This window comes from Bombina bombina, chromosome 8, assembly GCF_027579735.1.
Source record: "Bombina bombina isolate aBomBom1 chromosome 8, aBomBom1.pri, whole genome shotgun sequence".
NCBI classification, from domain to species: Eukaryota; Metazoa; Chordata; class Amphibia; order Anura; family Bombinatoridae; genus Bombina; species Bombina bombina.
The window spans coordinates 28,703,193-28,722,622 of NC_069506.1; the positions used below are offsets into that span (position 1 = coordinate 28,703,193).

Here is a 19,430-nt window from a genome sequence, read left to right on the forward strand (position 1 = left end):
AGTGTGCTCATGTATAGCAGATACAGTGTGTGCTCAATGTATACAGATACAGTGTGTGCTCCATAGTATACAGATACAGTGTGTGCATCATGTATACAGATACAGTGTGTGCCAATGTATACAGATACAGTGTTGCTCCACTATACAGATACTTGGTTTGCTCCATGATTATACAGATCCAGTGTGAGCCTCCATGTATACAGATACTGTGGGTGCTCATGTATACAGATTACTGTGGTCGTGCTCCAAGTAGAACAGATACCTGTGTGTGCTCATCGTATAACTGATACAGTGTGTGCTCATGTATACAGATGCAGTGTGTGCTCCATGTATAGAGATACAGTGTGTGCTCCATGTATACAGATACAGTGTGTGCTCATGTATACAGATACAGTGTGTGCTCATGTATACAGATACAGTGTGTGCTCATGTATACAGATACAGTGTGTGCTCATGTATACAGATACAGTGTGTGCTCATGTATACAGATACAGTGTGTGCTCATGTATACAGATACAGTGTGTGTTCCATGTATACAGATACAGTGTGTGCTCATGTATACAGATACAGTGTGTGTTCCATGTATACAGATACAGTGTGTGCTCATGTATACAGATACAGTGTGTGCTCATGTATACAGATACAGTGTGTGCTCATGTATACAGATACAGTGTGTGCTCCATGTATACAGATACAGTGTGTGCTCATGTATACAGATACAGTGTGTGCTCATGTATACAGATACAGTGTGTGCTCATGTATACAGATACAGTGTGTGCTCATGTATAGAGATACAGTGTGTGCTCCATGTATACAGATACAGTGTGTGCTCATGTATACAGATACAGTGTGTGCTCATGTATACAGATACAGTGTGTGCTCATGTATACAGATACAGTGTGTGCTCATGTATACAGATACAGTGTGTGCTCATGTATACAGATACAGTGTGTGCTCCATGTATACAGATACAGTGTGTGCTCATGTATACAGATACAGTGTGTGCTCATGTATACAGATACAGTGTGTGCTCATGTATACAGATGCAGTGTGTGCTCCATGTATAGAGATACAGTGTGTGCTCCATGTATACAGATACAGTGTGTGCTCATGTATACAGATACAGTGTGTGCTCATGTATACAGATACAGTGTGTGCTCATGTATACAGATACAGTGTGTGCTCATGTATACAGATACAGTGTGTGCTCATGTATACAGATACAGTGTGTGCTCATGTATACAGATACAGTGTGTGTTCCATGTATACAGATACAGTGTGTGCTCATGTATACAGATACAGTGTGTGCTCATGTATACAGATACAGTGTGTGCTCATGTATACAGATACAGTGTGTGCTCATGTATACAGATACAGTGTGTGCTCATGTATACAGATACAGTGTGTGCTCATGTATACAGATACAGTGTGTGCTCATGTATACAGATACAGTGTGTGCTCATGTATACAGATACAGTGTGTGCTCATGTATACAGATACAGTGTGTGCTCATGTATACAGATACAGTGTGTGCTCATGTATACAGATACAGTGTGTGCTCCATGTATACAGATACAGTGTGTGCTCATGTATACAGATACAGTGTGTGCTCCATGTATACAGATACAGTGTGTGCTCATGTATACAGATACAGTGTGTGCTCCATGTATACAGATACAGTGTGTGCTCATGTATACAGATACAGTGTGTGCTCATGTATACAGATACAGTGTGTGCTCCATGTATACAGATACAGTGTGTGCTCATGTATACAGATACAGTGTGTGCTCCATGTATACAGATACAGTGTGTGCTCATGTATACAGATACAGTGTGTGCTCATGTATACAGATACAGTGTGTGCTCATGTATACAGATACAGTGTGTGGTCATGTATACAGATACAGTGTGTGCTCATGTATACAGATACAGTGTGTGCTCATGTATACAGATACAGTGTGTGCTCATGTATACAGATACAGTGTGTGCTCATGTATACAGATACAGTGTGTGCTCATGTATACAGATACAGTGTGTGCTCATGTATACAGATACAGTGTGTGCTCATGTATACAGATACAGTGTGTGCTCATGTATACAGATACAGTGTGTGCTCATGTATACAGATACAGTGTGTGCTCATGTATACAGATACAGTGTGTGCTCATGTATACAGATACAGTGTGTGCTCATGTATACAGATACAGTGTGTGCTCATGTATACAGATACAGTGTGTGCTCATGTATACAGATACAGTGTGTGCTCATGTATACAGATACAGTGTGTGCTCCATGTATACAGATACAGTGTGTGCTCATGTATACAGATGCAGTGTGTGCTCATGTATACAGATACAGTGTGTGCTCATGTATACAGATACAGTGTGTGCTCATGTATACAGATACAGTGTGTGCTCATGTATACAGATACAGTGTGTGCTCATGTATACAGATACAGTGTGTGCTCCATGTATACAGATACAGTGTGTGCTCATGTATACAGATACAGTGTGTGCTCATGTATACAGATACAGTGTGTGCTCATGTATACAGATACAGTGTGTGCTCCATGTATACAGATACAGTGTGTGCTCATGTATACAGATACAGTGTGTGCTCATGTATACAGATACAGTGTGTGCTCATGTATACAGATACAGTGTGTGCTCATGTATACAGATACAGTGTGTGCTCATGTATACAGATACAGTGTGTGCTCATGTATACAGATACAGTGTGTGCTCATGTATACAGATACAGTGTGTGCTCATGTATACAGATACAGTGTGTGCTCATGTATACAGATACAGTGTGTGCTCATGTATACAGATACAGTGTGTGCTCATGTATACAGATACAGTGTGTGCTCATGTATACAGATACAGTGTGTGCTCATGTATACAGATACAGTGTGTGCTCATGTATACAGATACAGTGTGTGCTCATGTATACAGATACAGTGTGTGCTCATGTATACAGATACAGTGTGTGCTCATGTATACAGATACAGTGTGTGCTCATGTATACAGATACAGTGTGTGCTCATGTATACAGATACAGTGTGTGCTCATGTATACAGATACAGTGTGTGCTCATGTATACAGATACAGTGTGTGCTCATGTATACAGATACAGTGTGTGCTCATGTATACAGATGCAGTGTGTGCTCCATGTATACAGATACAGTGTGTGCTCATGTATACAGATACAGTGTGTGCTCATGTATACAGATACAGTGTGTGCTCATGTATACAGATACAGTGTGTGCTCATGTATACAGATACAGTGTGTGCTCATGTATACAGATACGTGTGCTCCATGTATACAGATACAGTGTGTGCTCATGTATACAGATACAGTGTGTGCTCATGTATACAGATACAGTGTGTGCTCCATGTATACAGATACAGTGTGTGCTCATGTATACAGATACAGTGTGTGCTCATGTATACAGATACAGTGTGTGCTCATGTATACAGATACAGTGTGTGCTCATGTATACAGATACAGTGTGTGCTCCATGTATACAGATACAGTGTGTGCTCATGTATACAGATACAGTGTGTGCTCATGTATACAGATACAGTGTGTGCTCATGTATACAGATACAGTGTGTGCTCCATGTATACAGATACAGTGTGTGCTCATGTATACAGATACAGTGTGTGCTCATGTATACAGATACAGTGTGTGCTCATGTATACAGATACAGTGTGTGCTCATGTATACAGATACAGTGTGTGCTCATGTATACAGATACAGTGTGTGCTCATGTATACAGATACAGTGTGTGCTCATGTATACAGATACAGTGTGTGCTCCAGTATAAGATACAGTGTGTGCTCATGTATACAGATACAGTGTGTGCTCATGTATACAGATACAGTGTGTGCTCATGTATACAGATACAGTGTGTGCTCATGTATACAGATACAGTGTGTGCTCCATGTATACAGATACAGTGTGTGCTCCATGTATACAGATACAGTGTGTGCTCATGTATACAGATACAGTGTGTGCTCATGTATACAGATACAGTGTGTGCTCCATGTATACAGATACAGTGTGTGCTCCATGTATAGAGATACAGTGTGTGCTCATGTATACAGATGCAGTGTGTGCTCATGTATACAGATACAGTGTGTGCTCCATGTATACAGATACAGTGTGTGCTCATGTATACAGATGCAGTGTGTGCTCATGTATACAGATGCAGTGTGTGCTCCATGTATAGAGATACAGTGTGTGCTCATGTATACAGATACAGTGTGTGCTCATGTATACAGATGCAGTGTGTGCTCATGTATACAGATACAGTGTGTGCTCATGTATACAGATACAGTGTGTGCTCATGTATACAGATACAGTGTGTGCTCATGTATACAGATACAGTGTGTGCTCATGTATACAGATACAGTGTGTGTTCCATGTTTACAGATACAGTGTGTGCTCATGTATACAGATACAGTGTGTGTTCCATGTATACAGATACAGTGTGTGCTCATGTATACAGATACAGTGTGTGCTTCATGTATACAGATACAGTGTGTGCTCATGTATACAGATACAGTGTGTGCTCCATGTATACTGATACAGTGTGTGCTCATGTATACAGATACAGTGTGTGCTCATGTATACAGATACAGTGTGTGCTCATGTATACAGATACAGTGTGTGCTCATGTATACAGATACAGTGTGTGTTCCATGTTTACAGATACAGTGTGTGCTCATGTATACAGATACAGTGTGTGCTTCATGTATACAGATACAGTGTGTGCTCATGTATACAGATACAGTGTGTGCTCCATGTATACAGATACAGTGTGTGCTCATGTATACAGATACAGTGTGTGCTTCATGTATAGAGATACAGTGTGTGCTCATGTATACAGATACAGTGTGTGCTCCATGTATACAGATACAGTGTGTGCTCCATGTATACAGATGCAGTGTGTGCTCCATGTATACAGATGCAGTGTGTGCTCATGTATACAGATACAGTGTGTGCTCATGTATACAGATACAGTGTGTGCTCCATGTATACAGATGCAGTGTGTGCTCATGTATACAAATGCAGTGTGTGCTCCATGTATACAGATACAGTGTGTGCTCATGTATACAGATACAGTGTGTGCTCATGTATACAGATGCAGTGTGTGCTCATGTATACAGATACAGTGTGTGCTCCACGTATACAGATACAGTGTGTGCTCATGTATACAGATACAGTGTGTGCTCATGTATACAGATACAGTGTGTGCTCATGTATACAGATACAGTGTGTGCTCATGTATACAGATACAGTGTGTGCTCCTGTATACAGATACAGTGTGTGCTCATGTATACAGATACAGTGTGTGCTCATGTATACAGATACAGTGTGTGCTCATGTATACAGATACAGTGTGTGCTCATGTATACAGATACAGTGTGTGCTCATGTATACAGATACAGTGTGTGCTACATGTATACAGATACAGTGTGTGCTCATGTATACAGATACAGTGTGTGCTCATGTATACAGATACAGTGTGTGCTCATGTATACAGATACAGTGTGTGCTCATGTATACAGATACAGTGTGTGCTCCATGTATACAGATACAGTGTGTGCTCATGTATACAGATACAGTGTGTGCTCATGTATACAGATACAGTGTGTGCTCATGTATACAGATACAGTGTGTGCTCATGTATACAGATACAGTGTGTGCTCATGTATACAGATACAGTGTGTGCTCATGTATACAGATACAGTGTGTGCTCATGTATACAGATACAGTGTGTGCTCATGTATACAGATACAGTGTGTGCTCCATGTATACAGATACAGTGTGTGCTCATGTATACAGATACAGTGTGTGCTCCATGTATACAGATACAGTGTGTGTTCCATGTATACAGATACAGTGTGTGTTCATGTATACAGATACAGTGTGTGCTCCATGTATACAGATACAGTGTGTGCTCCATGTATACAGATACAGTGTGTGTTCCATGTATACAGATACAGTGTGTGCTCATGTATACAGATACAGTGTGTGCTCATGTATACAGATACAGTGTGTGCTCATGTATACAGATGCAGTGTGTGCTCATGTATACAGATACAGTGTGTGCTCATGTATACAGATGCAATATATATATATATATAGTCAGATGCATAAATGCTCCCTAGTCAGACAAATATTTGCACTATTATAAACCAGGACTGGTTACAAGGAAAATGAACCTGGATTTTTATGTCCTGAATAAAAGAAAGTTGTGTTGTACCTTGCAGGTATTTTTATTTCCAGTAATACAGCTGAGCTTCTTGTCCCTATATGCTGGAGAGCAACTAATCCCTGTGGATCAGTTTTGTGCAAACATGTATTTTACAGTAATTTCAACATCAGTTTAAACAAATTTTATTTAAAGGGACAGTAAAGTCAAAAGTGAACATAAATAGACCGGATCAGGTGTAACATTTTAAGCAATTTTCCAGTTTACTGCTATTTTTAATATTGCTTTGCTCTCTTAGTATCCTTTGTTACAGAGTAATATACAAAAATGCTGCAGGTACTCAATGGCAGCAGAGTTTGCAACTAAGCATAACATTACTCCAAACTTTGTGGCTGACACTAATGACACCTGCACACTCCTGAGCTTGCCTATACTTAGTTTTCTTGGTATATTTTGTTAAAAAGTAAGTAAAATTGATAATAGACCATGAATAGATCATCCAAGTCTAAATAATTTTAAAGCAAATTAACATTGTGTTTCCTGCTATTGGTTTTCAATAGTAAACTCCACCCACTGCTTGTCTTATTTGGAGGAGCCAATCCCGGGTTGAGTCTGCAGATGACAAGGCTAGCCACTGTCATTATGTTATCATAAAGTGCATTGTTTTGCAGATGTTATATGCTGAAGCCAATTAAGGAATGATATGTAGCAGGGTTAGCCTTGAGAAGTCTGCAATGTGCCCTGAGAAGTAGAAAATTCCCTATTAGAGCTAAATTTATATGAAAAAGGAAGCAACATAAATAATGAAAGTATATTGCAAAGTTGTTTTTTTTAGCTTTAACAAAACATTTTTATAACAAAAAAATCTCAAGGTGCTTACTGCCCCTTTAAATGTGTGCTTACTGACCCATTAAATGTGTGCTTAATGCCCATTTAAATGTATCCTTTATAAATTAAAATTAACATTTTGTATGGATGGAACCATCAATTTTGGTAATTTTTGTTAGCTTATCACATATGTACATGACGGTGTGAGCCTAATTGGAGACTACTATATATATATATGTGTGTGTATTTATATATATATATTGGTGTTTTCAGCACAAGATCTTACAAATAGCACTAATTACATGCATGTACATTATCTGCTAATTTTCTTCTTTCAGGACACACTAGAAAAGTGTGCAAAGTGCCAGACGCTGATACTACAGCATATTGTGCGAGCTATGGGCAGCGTTTATCACCCGGAATGTTTTACGTGTGTAGTCTGTCACAGGCGGATAGCAGATGAGAGCTTTGCTGTTGATGAATATAATGAAGTGCACTGTGCGGACGATTACTATAGGTGAGTAGACTTCATTATGCTAAGCATGTTGATACACAGCACGACATAATGAGAAGCCATAATCACGGGGTGTTATGTCCTGGTGCTGGTGAAAGCGCAAACTAGGTCTCACTATAGTAATGAAAAAGGGAAACTCACACATGAGAGTGCATTATAATAATATCAGTGTTTATTATGAATGTATTGCAATAACATAGATCAATAAACAGCTTAGGAAGCAAAGTAGTGATTGAATTAATATAAACACATTACTTATCTTCGGGTTTTGAATAATTGCATTAATATTATTGTACAAAAGTGCACAGGCAGAGGAGTGCAGCTACATTCGGAATCATCATTCAATGGGACACACACAGAAGATTGCACTGGTGCTAATGTTTGAGGCTTCTCTCTAAGATGTTGCCTTAAAACTGTCCTCCTCCCTCTCATCAATTCTAATAATGAAACTATAGTTTAGCAGGCGTGTCTAAAGTTATGTCAATGACTTAGCGAGCATTTTGCGAAAAATAAGAGTGTTCTCATAACAATTGAATATTCTCATACTTGTGCGGCAGCACTGTCTCCTTTGGAATGTGACATCCCACTCATTCTAGATAAGAACACTGCTTGATAACAATCATTTTATACTATATCTGTATGCATACTGAGATATATATATATATATATATATATATAATTATATCAGCACCACTATATATATATATATATATATATATAAAGGCAGTGCCATTTGAAAGCAGTGTTTTAACATAAAAATCCACTGCAAACAGTGCAAGATAGTGGTAATATGATAGATATAAAATAGAAGAGAGAAAAAAGACCACTATTTGTCCAGGAACAGGTATTTTACTGCAATTAAATAACTTAAACAAGATCAATTCAGCAGAACATGATATAATAATCAGATACATAAAATGTCCAACAAAATCAGATTCACAGTTCATAGCAGTAAAGCTGATATAAACACTCCAATTGAAAAATGCTGTTTCCAATGTTAGTTCACACTTCGTTCCAATGTTTCACTTCAAACTGGCAACATTGTGTTTTATGATTGTAAGCCTGAATACGTGTACCATCCAGAGAGATTCAATCAGTCCCTTATTGTGCAAAAGGTAAGATGATATTGCCATTAACATTTGTAATCCAAATTCCCATAAACAACTATCCCATAGTTAGGCTTGAGTGCATACCTTCGTGAGTCACACGGTGCTGTAATTATTCCATTCAAAGGAAGGCACTTAGTGTATATAACACGTAAACGGAGGAGACGATCAGTCACTGCAGCATTGAGCTGTGAATTACTATCAGCTGATATCACAGCCAATAAACAAACACCTACGCGCGTTTCACCTTTGTGTAACAAGGCTTCTCTCGCTTGAATCAGCTCTTCTCTTTTATTTATATATATATATATATATATATATATATATATATGTTCTCTTAAATCAGACTTTAAATGTAAACTGCTAATACATTAACTGTTTTGTTAATTATTTGTACACAGAATCATGAAAAGTTTCCAATCCCTAGTGGGTCACTCTTAAAAAAAATAATCAAGCACACTGAACCTGCAGGTAACATGCGTAGGTCAATACAAATGTAGATGAATACAAATGTAAATTATTTGCTCAATTAAAATGTCTAAGTATTTGTTTTTCGTATTGCCTTCCCTAATAATAATATTTTGTTATAAAGGGACATAAAACCCCAAATTTTTCTTTCACTATTTCAGACAGAGGATGTCATTTAAAAAAAAAAAACTTTCCAATTTACTTTTATTATCAAATTTGCTTCATTTTCTTGGTATCCATTGTTAGAGAAGCAGCAATGCAATACTGGGAGGTAGCTGCTGATTGGTGGCTGCACATATATGCTTCCTGTCATTGGCTGACTTGATGTGTTCCGCTCTGGGTAGTGCAATGCTGTTCTATATGAATCATGAAAGAAACATTTTGGGTTTCATGTTCCTTGAATATCTCTTCAGGATACTGCTACAAACATAACAAAGTGACACTTCACATTAAAGGGATATTGTACTGTAAAATGTTCTCCCTTTTAATAATTAACTATTTCTCCTGTTGAGGGGTATTAAATTGTTTACAAAGATCTTTATTTTACCACTTGAAATAGCTGTTTTTACCGAACACAAGCTATACTGAAAATTTAAATACTGCAGTATTGGATATAGAAAATTATATAAAACTAATAATAAGCGCTTCCATGTTGAAACCAGGTCTCCTTTATGTTATCTCTTCTGCTGAGGACAAGTAGGAATAGATAATGTGTGTAAACAATGGCTGTGCGCGCAGTGTTAAAGTAACTTTCCATCCTCAAACTTGGCCCTCCAGAGGTTTTGGAACTAAATTTCCCATAGTGCTCAGCCAGTTGATATGCTGACTGAGCATCATGGGAAATGTAGTTCCAAAACCCTGGAGGGCCAAGTTTGAAGATGTCTGATGTAAACGATGACTGAATTGACATAAACACTGGTATGCAAGGCTGACCCTCCTCTCTAGCCTAAAGCTAACAATCTAATATTTATCTTTCGCAGGAAATATGCCCCGATTTGTAGTGTGTGTGACCAACCAATTATCCCTAGAGACGGGCAGGACTCGTACAAGATAGAATGTCTGGGACGTAATTTCCATGAGAATTGTTATCGTTGTGAGGTACGTATGATGGAAAGTGCAACATAGATCAAGTAGAGTCATGCCTGCCCTTATGATATTGTTGTGTTTGCAGATGGATCATTGTGTTATGTTTATTAGTGTGTGATGCTATAAGGTGCATGTATCTATAATCACCTCTTTGTACAGAACTATACACTGTGTGTAACGTATATGACACCCATATAGGTATACTTTATTGCTGGATTTGACTATTGCTGTTTCAGACATACTGTGGTATCCCCTAGGCAGACTGCAATGTTTGTGTTCTGTTCTTACGATATCCCCTAGGCCCACTGTGGATGCTTGTGTGTTGTTTTTTGTTGGTATTCCCTAGAAAGATTGGGGATGTTCGCATGCTGGTTTTGTTGGTATCCCCTTGGCAGTCTGTGATGTTTGTGTGCTGTTTCTCATTGGTATCCCCTTGGCAGTCTGTGATGTTTGTGTGCTGTTTCTCATTGGTACCCCACAGTCTGTGATGTTTGTGTGCTGTTTCTCATTGGTACCCCACAGTCTGTGATGTTTGGGTGCTGTTTCTCATTGGTATCCCCTTGGCAGTCTGTGATGTTTGTGTGCTGTTTCTCATTGGTACCCCACAGTCTGTGATGTTTGTGTGCTGTTTCTCATTGGTATCCCCTTGGCAGTCTGTGATGTTTGTGTGCTGTTTCTCATTGGTATCCCCTTGGCAGTCTGTGATGTTTGTGTGCTGTTTCTCATTGGTACCCCACAGTCTGTGATGTTTGGGTGCTGTTTCTCATTGGTACCCCACAGTCTGTGATGTTTGTGTGCTGTTTCTCATTGGTACCCCACAGTCTGTGATGTTTGGGTGCTGTTTCTCATTGGTACCCCCCAGTCTGTGATGTTTGCGTGCTGTTTCTCATTGGTATCCCACAGTCTGTGATGTTTGTGTGCTGTTTCTCATTGGTACCCCCCAGTCTGTGATGTTTGTGTGCTGTTTCTCATTGGTACCCCCCAGTCTGTGATGTTTGCGTGCTGTTTCTCATTGGTACCCCCCAGTCTGTGATGTTTGTGTGCTGTTTCTCATTGGTACCCCCCAGTCTGTGATGTTTGTGTGCTGTTTCTCATTGGTACCCCCCAGTCTGTGATGTTTGTGTGCTGTTTCTCATTGGTACCCCCCCAGTCTGTGATGTTTGTGTGCTGTTTCTCATTGGTATCCCACAGTCTGTGATGTTTGTGTGCTGTTTCTCATTGGTACCCCACAGTCTGTGATGTTTGTGTGCTGTTTCTCATTGGTACCCCCCAGTCTGTGATGTTTGTGTGCTGTTTCTCATTGGTACCCCCCAGTCTGTGATGTTTGTGTGCTGTTTCTCATTGGTACCCCCCAGTCTGTGATGTTTGTGTGCTGTTTCTCATTGGTATCCCCTTGGCAGTCTGTGATGTTTGTGTGCTGTTTCTCATTGGTACCCCACAGTCTGTGGATGTTTGTGTGCTGTTTCTCATTGGTACCCCCCAGTCTGTGGATGATTGTGTGCTGTTTCTCATCTCATTGGTATCCCACAGTCTGTGATGTTTGTGTGCTGTTTCTCATTGGTATCCCACAGTCTGTGATGTTTGTGTGCTGTTTCTCATTGGTACCCCACAGTCTGTGATGTTTGTGTGCTGTTTCTCATTGGTACCCCCCAGTCTGTGGATGATTGTGTGCTGTTTCTCATCTCATTGGTATCCCACAGTCTGTGATGTTTGTGTGCTGTTTCTCATTGGTATCCCACAGTCTGTGATGTTTGTGTGCTGATTCTCATTGGTACCCCCCAGTCTGTGGATGATTGTGTGCTGTTTCTCATTGGTACCCCCCAGTCTGTGGATGATTGTGTGCTGTTTCTCATCTCATTGGTATCCCACAGTCTGTGATGTTTGTGTGCTGTTTCTCATTGGTACCCCACAGTCTGTGATGTTTGTGTGCTGTTTCTCATTGGTACCCCACAGTCTCTGATGTTTGTGTGCTGTTTCTCATTGGTACCCCCCAGTCTGTGATGTTTGTGTGCTGTTTCTCATTGGTACCCCCCAGTCTGTGGATGTTTGTGTGCTGATTCTCATTGGTACCCCCCAGTCTGTGATGTTTGTGTGCTGTTTCTCATTGGTATCCCACAGTCTGTGATGTTTGTGTGCTGATTCTCATTGGTACCCCCCAGTCTCTGATGTTTGTGTGCTGATTCTCATTGGTACCCCACAGTCTCTGATGTTTGTGTGCTGATTCTCATTGGTACCCCCCAGTCTGTGATGTTTGTGTGCTGTTTCTCATTGGTACCCCACAGTCTGTGATGTTTGTGTGCTGTTTCTCATTGGTACCCCACAGTCTGTGATGTTTGTGTGCTGTTTCTCATTGGTACCCCACAGTCTGTGATGTTTGTGTGCTGTTTCTCATTGGTACCCCCCAGTCTGTGGATGTTTGTGTGCTGTTTCTCATTGGTACCCCCCAGTCTGTGATGTTTGTGTGCTGTTTCTCATTGGTACCCCACAGTCTGTGATGTTTGTGTGCTGTTTCTCATTGGTACCCCCCCAGTCTGTGATGTTTGTGTGCTGTTTCTCATTGGTACCCCACAGTCTGTGATGATTGTGTGCTGTTTCTCATTGGTACCCCCCAGTCTGTGATGTTTGTGTGCTGTTTCTCATTGGTACCCCACAGTCTGTGATGTTTGTGTGCTGTTTCTCATTGGTACCCCCCAGTCTGTGGATGTTTGTGTGCTGTTTCTCATTGGTACCCCACAGTCTGTGATGTTTGTGTGCTGTTTCTCATTGGTACCACACAGTCTGTGGATGTTTGTGTGCTGTTTCTCATTGGTACCCCACAGTCTGTGATGTTTGTGTGCTGTTTCTCATTGGTACCCCCCAGTCTGTGGATGTTTGTGTGCTGTTTCTCATTGGTACCCCACAGTCTGTGATGTTTGTGTGCTGTTTCTCATTGGTACCCCACAGTCTGTGATGTTTGTGTGCTGTTTCTCATTGGTACCCCACAGTCTGTGATGTTTGTGTGCTGTTTCTCATTGGTACCCCACAGTCTGTGATGTTTGTGTGCTGTTTCTCATTGGTACCCCACAGTCTGTGATGTTTGTGTGCTGTTTCTCATTGGTACCCCACAGTCTGTGATGTTTGTGTGCTGTTTCTCATTGTTACCCCACAGTCTGTGATGTTTGTGTGCTGTTTCTCATTGGTACCCCACAGTCTGTGATGTTTGTGTGCTGTTTCTCATTGGTACCACACAGTCTGTGATGTTTGTGTGCTGTTTCTCATTGGTACCCCACAGTCTGTGGATGTTTGTGTGCTGTTTCTCATTGGTATCCCACAGTCTGTGATGTTTGTGTGCTGTTTCTCATTGGTATCCCCTTGGCAGTCTGTGATGTTTGTGGGCTGTTTCTCATTGGTACCCCACAGTCTGTGGATGTTTGTGGGCTGTTTCTCATTGGTACCCCACAGTCTGTGGATGTTTGTGTGCTGTTTCTCATTGGTATCCCACAGTCTGTGATGTTTGTGTGCTGTTTCTCATTGGTATCCCACAGTCTGTGGATGTTTGTGGGCTGTTTCTCATTGGTACCCCACAGTCTGTGGATGTTTGTGTGCTGTTTCTCATTGGTACCCCCCAGTCTGTGGATGTTTGTGTGCTGTTTCTCATTGGTATCCCACAGTCTGTGATGTTTGTGTGCTGTTTCTCATTGGTATCCCACAGTCTGTGATGTTTGTGTGCTGTTTCTCATTGGTACCCCCCAGTCTGTGGATGTTTGTGTGCTGTTTCTCATTGGTACCCCCCAGTCTGTGGATGTTTGTGTGCTGTTTCTCATTGGTACCCCCCAGTCTGTGGATGTTTGTGTGCTGTTTCTCATTGGTACCCCCCAGTCTGTGGATGTTTGTGTGCTGTTTCTCATTGGTACCCCCCAGTCTGTGGATGTTTGTGTGCTGTTTCTCATTGGTACCCCCCAGTCTGTGATGTTTGTGTGCTGTTTCTCATTGGTACCCCACAGTCTGTGATGTTTGTGTGCTGTTTCTCATTGGTACCCCACAGTCTGTGATGTTTGTGTGCTGTTTCTCATTGGTACCCCACAGTCTGTGATGTTTGTGTGCTGTTTCTCATTGGTACCCCCCAGTCTGTGGATGTTTGTGTGCTGTTTCTCATTGGTACCCCACAGTCTGTGATGATTGTGTGCTGTTTCTCATTGGTACCCCACAGTCTGTGATGTTTGTGTGCTGTTTCTCATTGGTATCCCACAGTCTGTGATGTTTGTGTGCTGTTTCTCATTGGTACCCCACAGTCTGTGATGTTTGTGTGCTGTTTCTCATTGGTACCCCCCAGTCTGTGATGTTTGTGTGCTGTTTCTCATTGGTACCCCCCAGTCTGTGGATGTTTGTGTGCTGTTTCTCATTGGTACCCCCCAGTCTGTGATGTTTGTGTGCTGTTTCTCATTGGTACCCCCCAGTCTGTGGATGTTTGTGTGCTGTTTCTCATCTCATTGGTATCCCACAGTCTGTGATGTTTGTGTGCTGTTTCTCATTGGTACCCCACAGTCTGTGATGATTGTGTGCTGTTTCTCATTGGTACCCCACAGTCTGTGATGTTTGTGTGCTGTTTCTCATCTCATTGGTATCCCACAGTCTGTGATGTTTGTGTGCTGTTTCTCATTGGTACCCCCCAGTCTGTGGATGTTTGTGTGCTGTTTCTCATCTCATTGGTATCCCACAGTCTGTGATGTTTGTGTGCTGTTTCTCATTGGTACCCCACAGTCTGTGATGATTGTGTGCTGTTTCTCATTGGTACCCCCCAGTCTGTGGATGTTTGTGTGCTGTTTCTCATTGGTACCCCCCAGTCTGTGATGTTTGTGTGCTGTTTCTCATTGGTACCCCCCAGTCTGTGATGTTTGTGTGCTGTTTCTCATCTCATTGGTATCCCACAGTCTGTGATGTTTGTGTGCTGTTTCTCATTGGTACCCCCCAGTCTGTGATGTTTGTGTGCTGTTTCTCATTGGTACCCCCCAGTCTGTGATGTTTGTGTGCTGTTTCTCATTGGTACCCCCCAGTCTGTGATGTTTGTGTGCTGTTTCTCATTGGTACCCCCCAGTCTGTGATGTTTGTGTGCTGTTTCTCATCTCATTGGTACCCCCCAGTCTGTGATGTTTGTGTGCTGTTTCTCATCTCATTGGTACCCCCCAGTCTGTGATGTTTGTGTGCTGTTTCTCATCTCATTGGTACCCCCCAGTCTGTGATGTTTGTGTGCTGTTTCTCATCTCATTGGTATCCCACAGTCTGTGATGTTTGTGTGCTGTTTCTCATTGGTACCCCCCAGTCTGTGGATGTTTGTGTGCTGTTTCTCATTGGTACCCCACAGTCTGTGATGATTGTGTGCTGTTTCTCATCTCATTGGTATCCCACAGTCTGTGATGTTTGTGTGCTGTTTCTCATTGGTACCCCACAGTCTGTGATGATTGTGTGCTGTTTCTCATTGGTATCCCACAGTCTGTGATGTTTGTGTGCTGTTTCTCATTGGTACCCCACAGTCTGTGGATGTTTGTGTGCTGTTTCTCATTGGTACCCCACAGTCTGTGGATGTTTGTGTGCTGTTTCTCATTGGTACCCCACAGTCTGTGGATGTTTGTGTGCTGTTTCTCATTGGTACCCCACAGTCTGTGGATGTTTGTGTGCTGTTTCTCATTGGTACCACACAGTCTGTGATGATTGTGTGCTGTTTCTCATTGGTATCCCACAGTCTGTGATGTTTGTGTGCTGTTTCTCATTGGTATCCCACAGTCTGTGATGTTTGTGTGCTGTTTCTCATTGGTACCCCCCAGTCTGTGATGTTTGTGTGCTGTTTCTCATTGGTACCCCCCAGTCTGTGGATGTTTGTGTGCTGTTGTTCATTGGTACCCCACAGTCTGTGATGTTTGTGTGCTGTTTCTCATTGGTACCCCCCAGTCTGTGGATGTTTGTGTGCTGTTGTTCATTGGTACCCCACAGTCTGTGATGTTTGTGTGCTGTTTCTCATTGGTACCCCACAGTCTGTGATGTTTGTGTGCTGTTTCTCATTGGTACCCCCCCAGTCTGTGATGTTTGTGTGCTGTTTCTCATTGGTACCCCACAGTCTGTGATGTTTGTGTGCTGTTTCTCATTGGTACCCCCCAGTCTGTGGATGTTTGTGTGCTGTTTCTCATTGGTACCCCACAGTCTGTGATGTTTGTGTGCTGTTTCTCATTGGTACCCCCCAGTCTGTGATGTTTGTGTGCTGTTTCTCATTGGTACCCCACAGTCTGTGATATTTGTGTGCTGTTTCTCATTGGTACCCCCCAGTCTGTGATGTTTGTGTGCTGTTTCTCATTGGTACCACACAGTCTGTGGATGTTTGTGGGCTGTTTCTCATTGGTACCCCACAGTCTGTGGATGTTTGTGTGCTGTTTCTCATTGGTACCCCACAGTCTGTGATGTTTGTGTGCTGTTTCTCATTAGTACCCCCCAGTCTGTGATGTTTGTGTGCTGTTTCTCATTAGTACCCCACAGTCTGTGATGTTTGTGTGCTGTTTCTCATTGGTACCCCACAGTCTGTGATGTTTCTCATTGGTACCCCACAGTCTGTGGATATTTGTGTGGTGTTTTCCTGTTAGTACCCCACAGTCTGTGGATGTTTGTGTGCTGTTTCTCATTGGTACCCCACAGTCTGTGATGTTTCTCATTGGTACCCCACAGTCTGTGATGTTTCTCATTGGTACCCCACAGTCTGTGATGTTTGCGTGATGTTTCTCATTGGTACCCCACAGTCTGTGATGTTTGCGTGCTGTTTCTCATTGGTACCCCACAGTCTGTGGATGTTTGCGTAATGTTTCTCATTGGTACCCCACAGTCTGTGATGTTTGCGTGATGTCTCTCATTAGTACCCCACAGTCTGTGGATGTTTGCGTGATGTTTCTCATTGGTACCCCACAGTCTGTGATGTTTCTCATTGGTACCCCACAGTCTGTGGATGTTTGTGTGCTGTTTCTCATTGGTACCCCACAGTCTGTGGATGTTTGTGTGATGTTTCTCATTGGTACCCCACAGTCTGTGGATGTTTGTGTGATGTTTCTCATTGGTACCCCACAGTCTGTGGATGTTTGCATAGTGTTTCTCATTGGTACCCCACGGTCTGTGATGTTTGTGTGATGTTTCTCATTGGTACCCCACAGTCTGTGATGTTTGTGTGATGTTTCTCATTGGTACCCCACAGTCTGTGATCTTTGCGTGCTGTTTCATGCCTTACACAGACTATGGGTGTTTATTGGATTAGCACTTCTTATTGATAATACCTACATTTTGTGTCTCATTTTTGTTTTTGGTTACAGAAGTGTCACGTGACCCTGTCCCTGGAGCCCACAGAGAACGGATGTTATCCACTAAATGACTACATGCTATGCAAGTCCTGCCACCTCTCATGGAAGGATCAACTTTCTTAAGGAACTCAAGCAGCCATTCAGAGAAACTCACCACATCTGCTCATCAAGGCTTCACAATGCATAAATTATTGTCCTCAGCAAACTCATACCAAGGTCCATACACAGCATGGCGTGTGATGGTACCTGCTGGCTACAAAAGACATATTTCTGCCAATGACTATCACCCTAGTTACTGCATAGATCTAAACAGACTTCAACAGTTGGAATTAAGACCTTCTAGGACATTAATAACCATTTCTCTGCTGGATTAGTAGCTCCTGGCAGTGATGAGGGATAATATTGTGTCACAACTGGATTGCTATTTGTGCAAAAACTACTCACAACTTCACACAAAATAGAACTTGTATGAAACTGCTCCCTGTAAAGTGCTCTAGTCTAGGCATTATCTGAAAGCTACACTGATAAAACCGCATGCCACAGATTAACTTGCCTTGTGGCGCCCACTCAGTGTCTGGATATTTTATTGCTACAACATGCCAAGGTAAACAAGATATGGAGGTGGTTGTGACATTTACCCAACGCGGCCAGAGCTGCCTGCTGATTCACTGAATACCTTCTCCCAGATCACTCACCAGCTATTTTTACTGGGAAACTGGATGCAAACAACAAAAAATAATGGCAATATTGGAACTAATCTATGTTTTTATTGTATATTAATACTGTTTCAAGTATAAGCCACTCTGTATTAAAGGACTCCTGTGAATTCAGAACCCCCATGCAAACCTGAAAAGACAAACATATGGTGTTACAGCTCATTGTAGCAAACAGAGAATGTCAAAAGCTAATGAAAATGTGCAATTTATTTAATGTGATGGCAAAAAAATAATTTGATTGTCTTCACAATCCTTGTGCCAAAGAGCCCAAATGCTGGGCAAAAGGATGTTTAATGTATATAAAGCTGTGGATTACATATAAGCAATCAGTGAATGTTACAGGACACATTGTTCCTTGGGGGCGGGTCATATTAGTTGAGCAGTAGTGAGAATGCGTAGGTACTTTGTTTTTATTCGTTCAGTGCTCTCTTCAGGAACAGGATTATTGGCCAGTTTAAAGCTAAGTACTAGAAATCAAATTAGTCTCAAATATAAGAGAAATAATAATAAAATAGATCATATTATGCCAGTTTTGTATAAGACAGAAGGTGTAAAAAAAAATTATATCATATGTTATCAGTCTAAAAATAATCAAGATGGCGCACTATAGTATTTGAGCAATGTACTCTGAGCTGTGATATTGATCATTTATTATGGATGAAAGAAAGGGACGGTATGATTTTCTGAAGTTTATAAAACAGTTGATGAGTGTGATTATGCATAAAGGGGCAGAAATATGCATACTTGTCTGTCTTTGCAGATTTTTACCCTGTAGAAGAAAGAACAACACGCATGAGCATTACAACTGAGGTGATTACAGTTAATCTCTTTTTATTAGTGACAGTTTCAATAAACTTTATTATTTTATGACTTTGAACAATGCCCTCCGTTCTGTTCCCTTCTACATCAACTTAAAGAGATATGAAGGTCAAAATGAAATGTTCATGATTCAGATAGCACGTGCAATTTAAAAAAAATCTTTCCAATTTACTTTAATCTTAACTTTATTTTTACATTTAAAGTTTCTTGTTATCCTTTGCTGAAAATGATGTATGCACAGAAGTGTACATGTGTTTTAAAGGAACACGAATTTCAAATTTGTTTCTTTCATAGATTCAGCAAACAACTTTCAAATGTACTTTTATTATCATATTTGCTTGATTAACTTTGTATCCTTTG

General features: G+C 41.2%; 1 protein-coding gene across 1 annotated transcript in view; it reads left to right on the forward strand.

Moving 5' to 3' along the window:
- The window catches only part of FBLIM1 (filamin binding LIM protein 1), a 69,080-nt gene extending 49,949 nt beyond the window's left edge, over window positions 1–19,131 (forward strand). Inside the window, exons 6-8 of the mRNA XM_053690246.1 lie at window positions 7,390–7,568; window positions 10,120–10,237; window positions 17,548–19,131. Of these exons, the coding sequence (XP_053546221.1) occupies window positions 7,390–7,568; window positions 10,120–10,237; window positions 17,548–17,658 (408 nt within the window). The 3' untranslated portion in view covers window positions 17,659–19,131. The remainder of the gene's footprint in view (window positions 1–7,389; window positions 7,569–10,119; window positions 10,238–17,547) is intronic.
- Window positions 19,132–19,430: the final 299 nt, after the last annotated feature.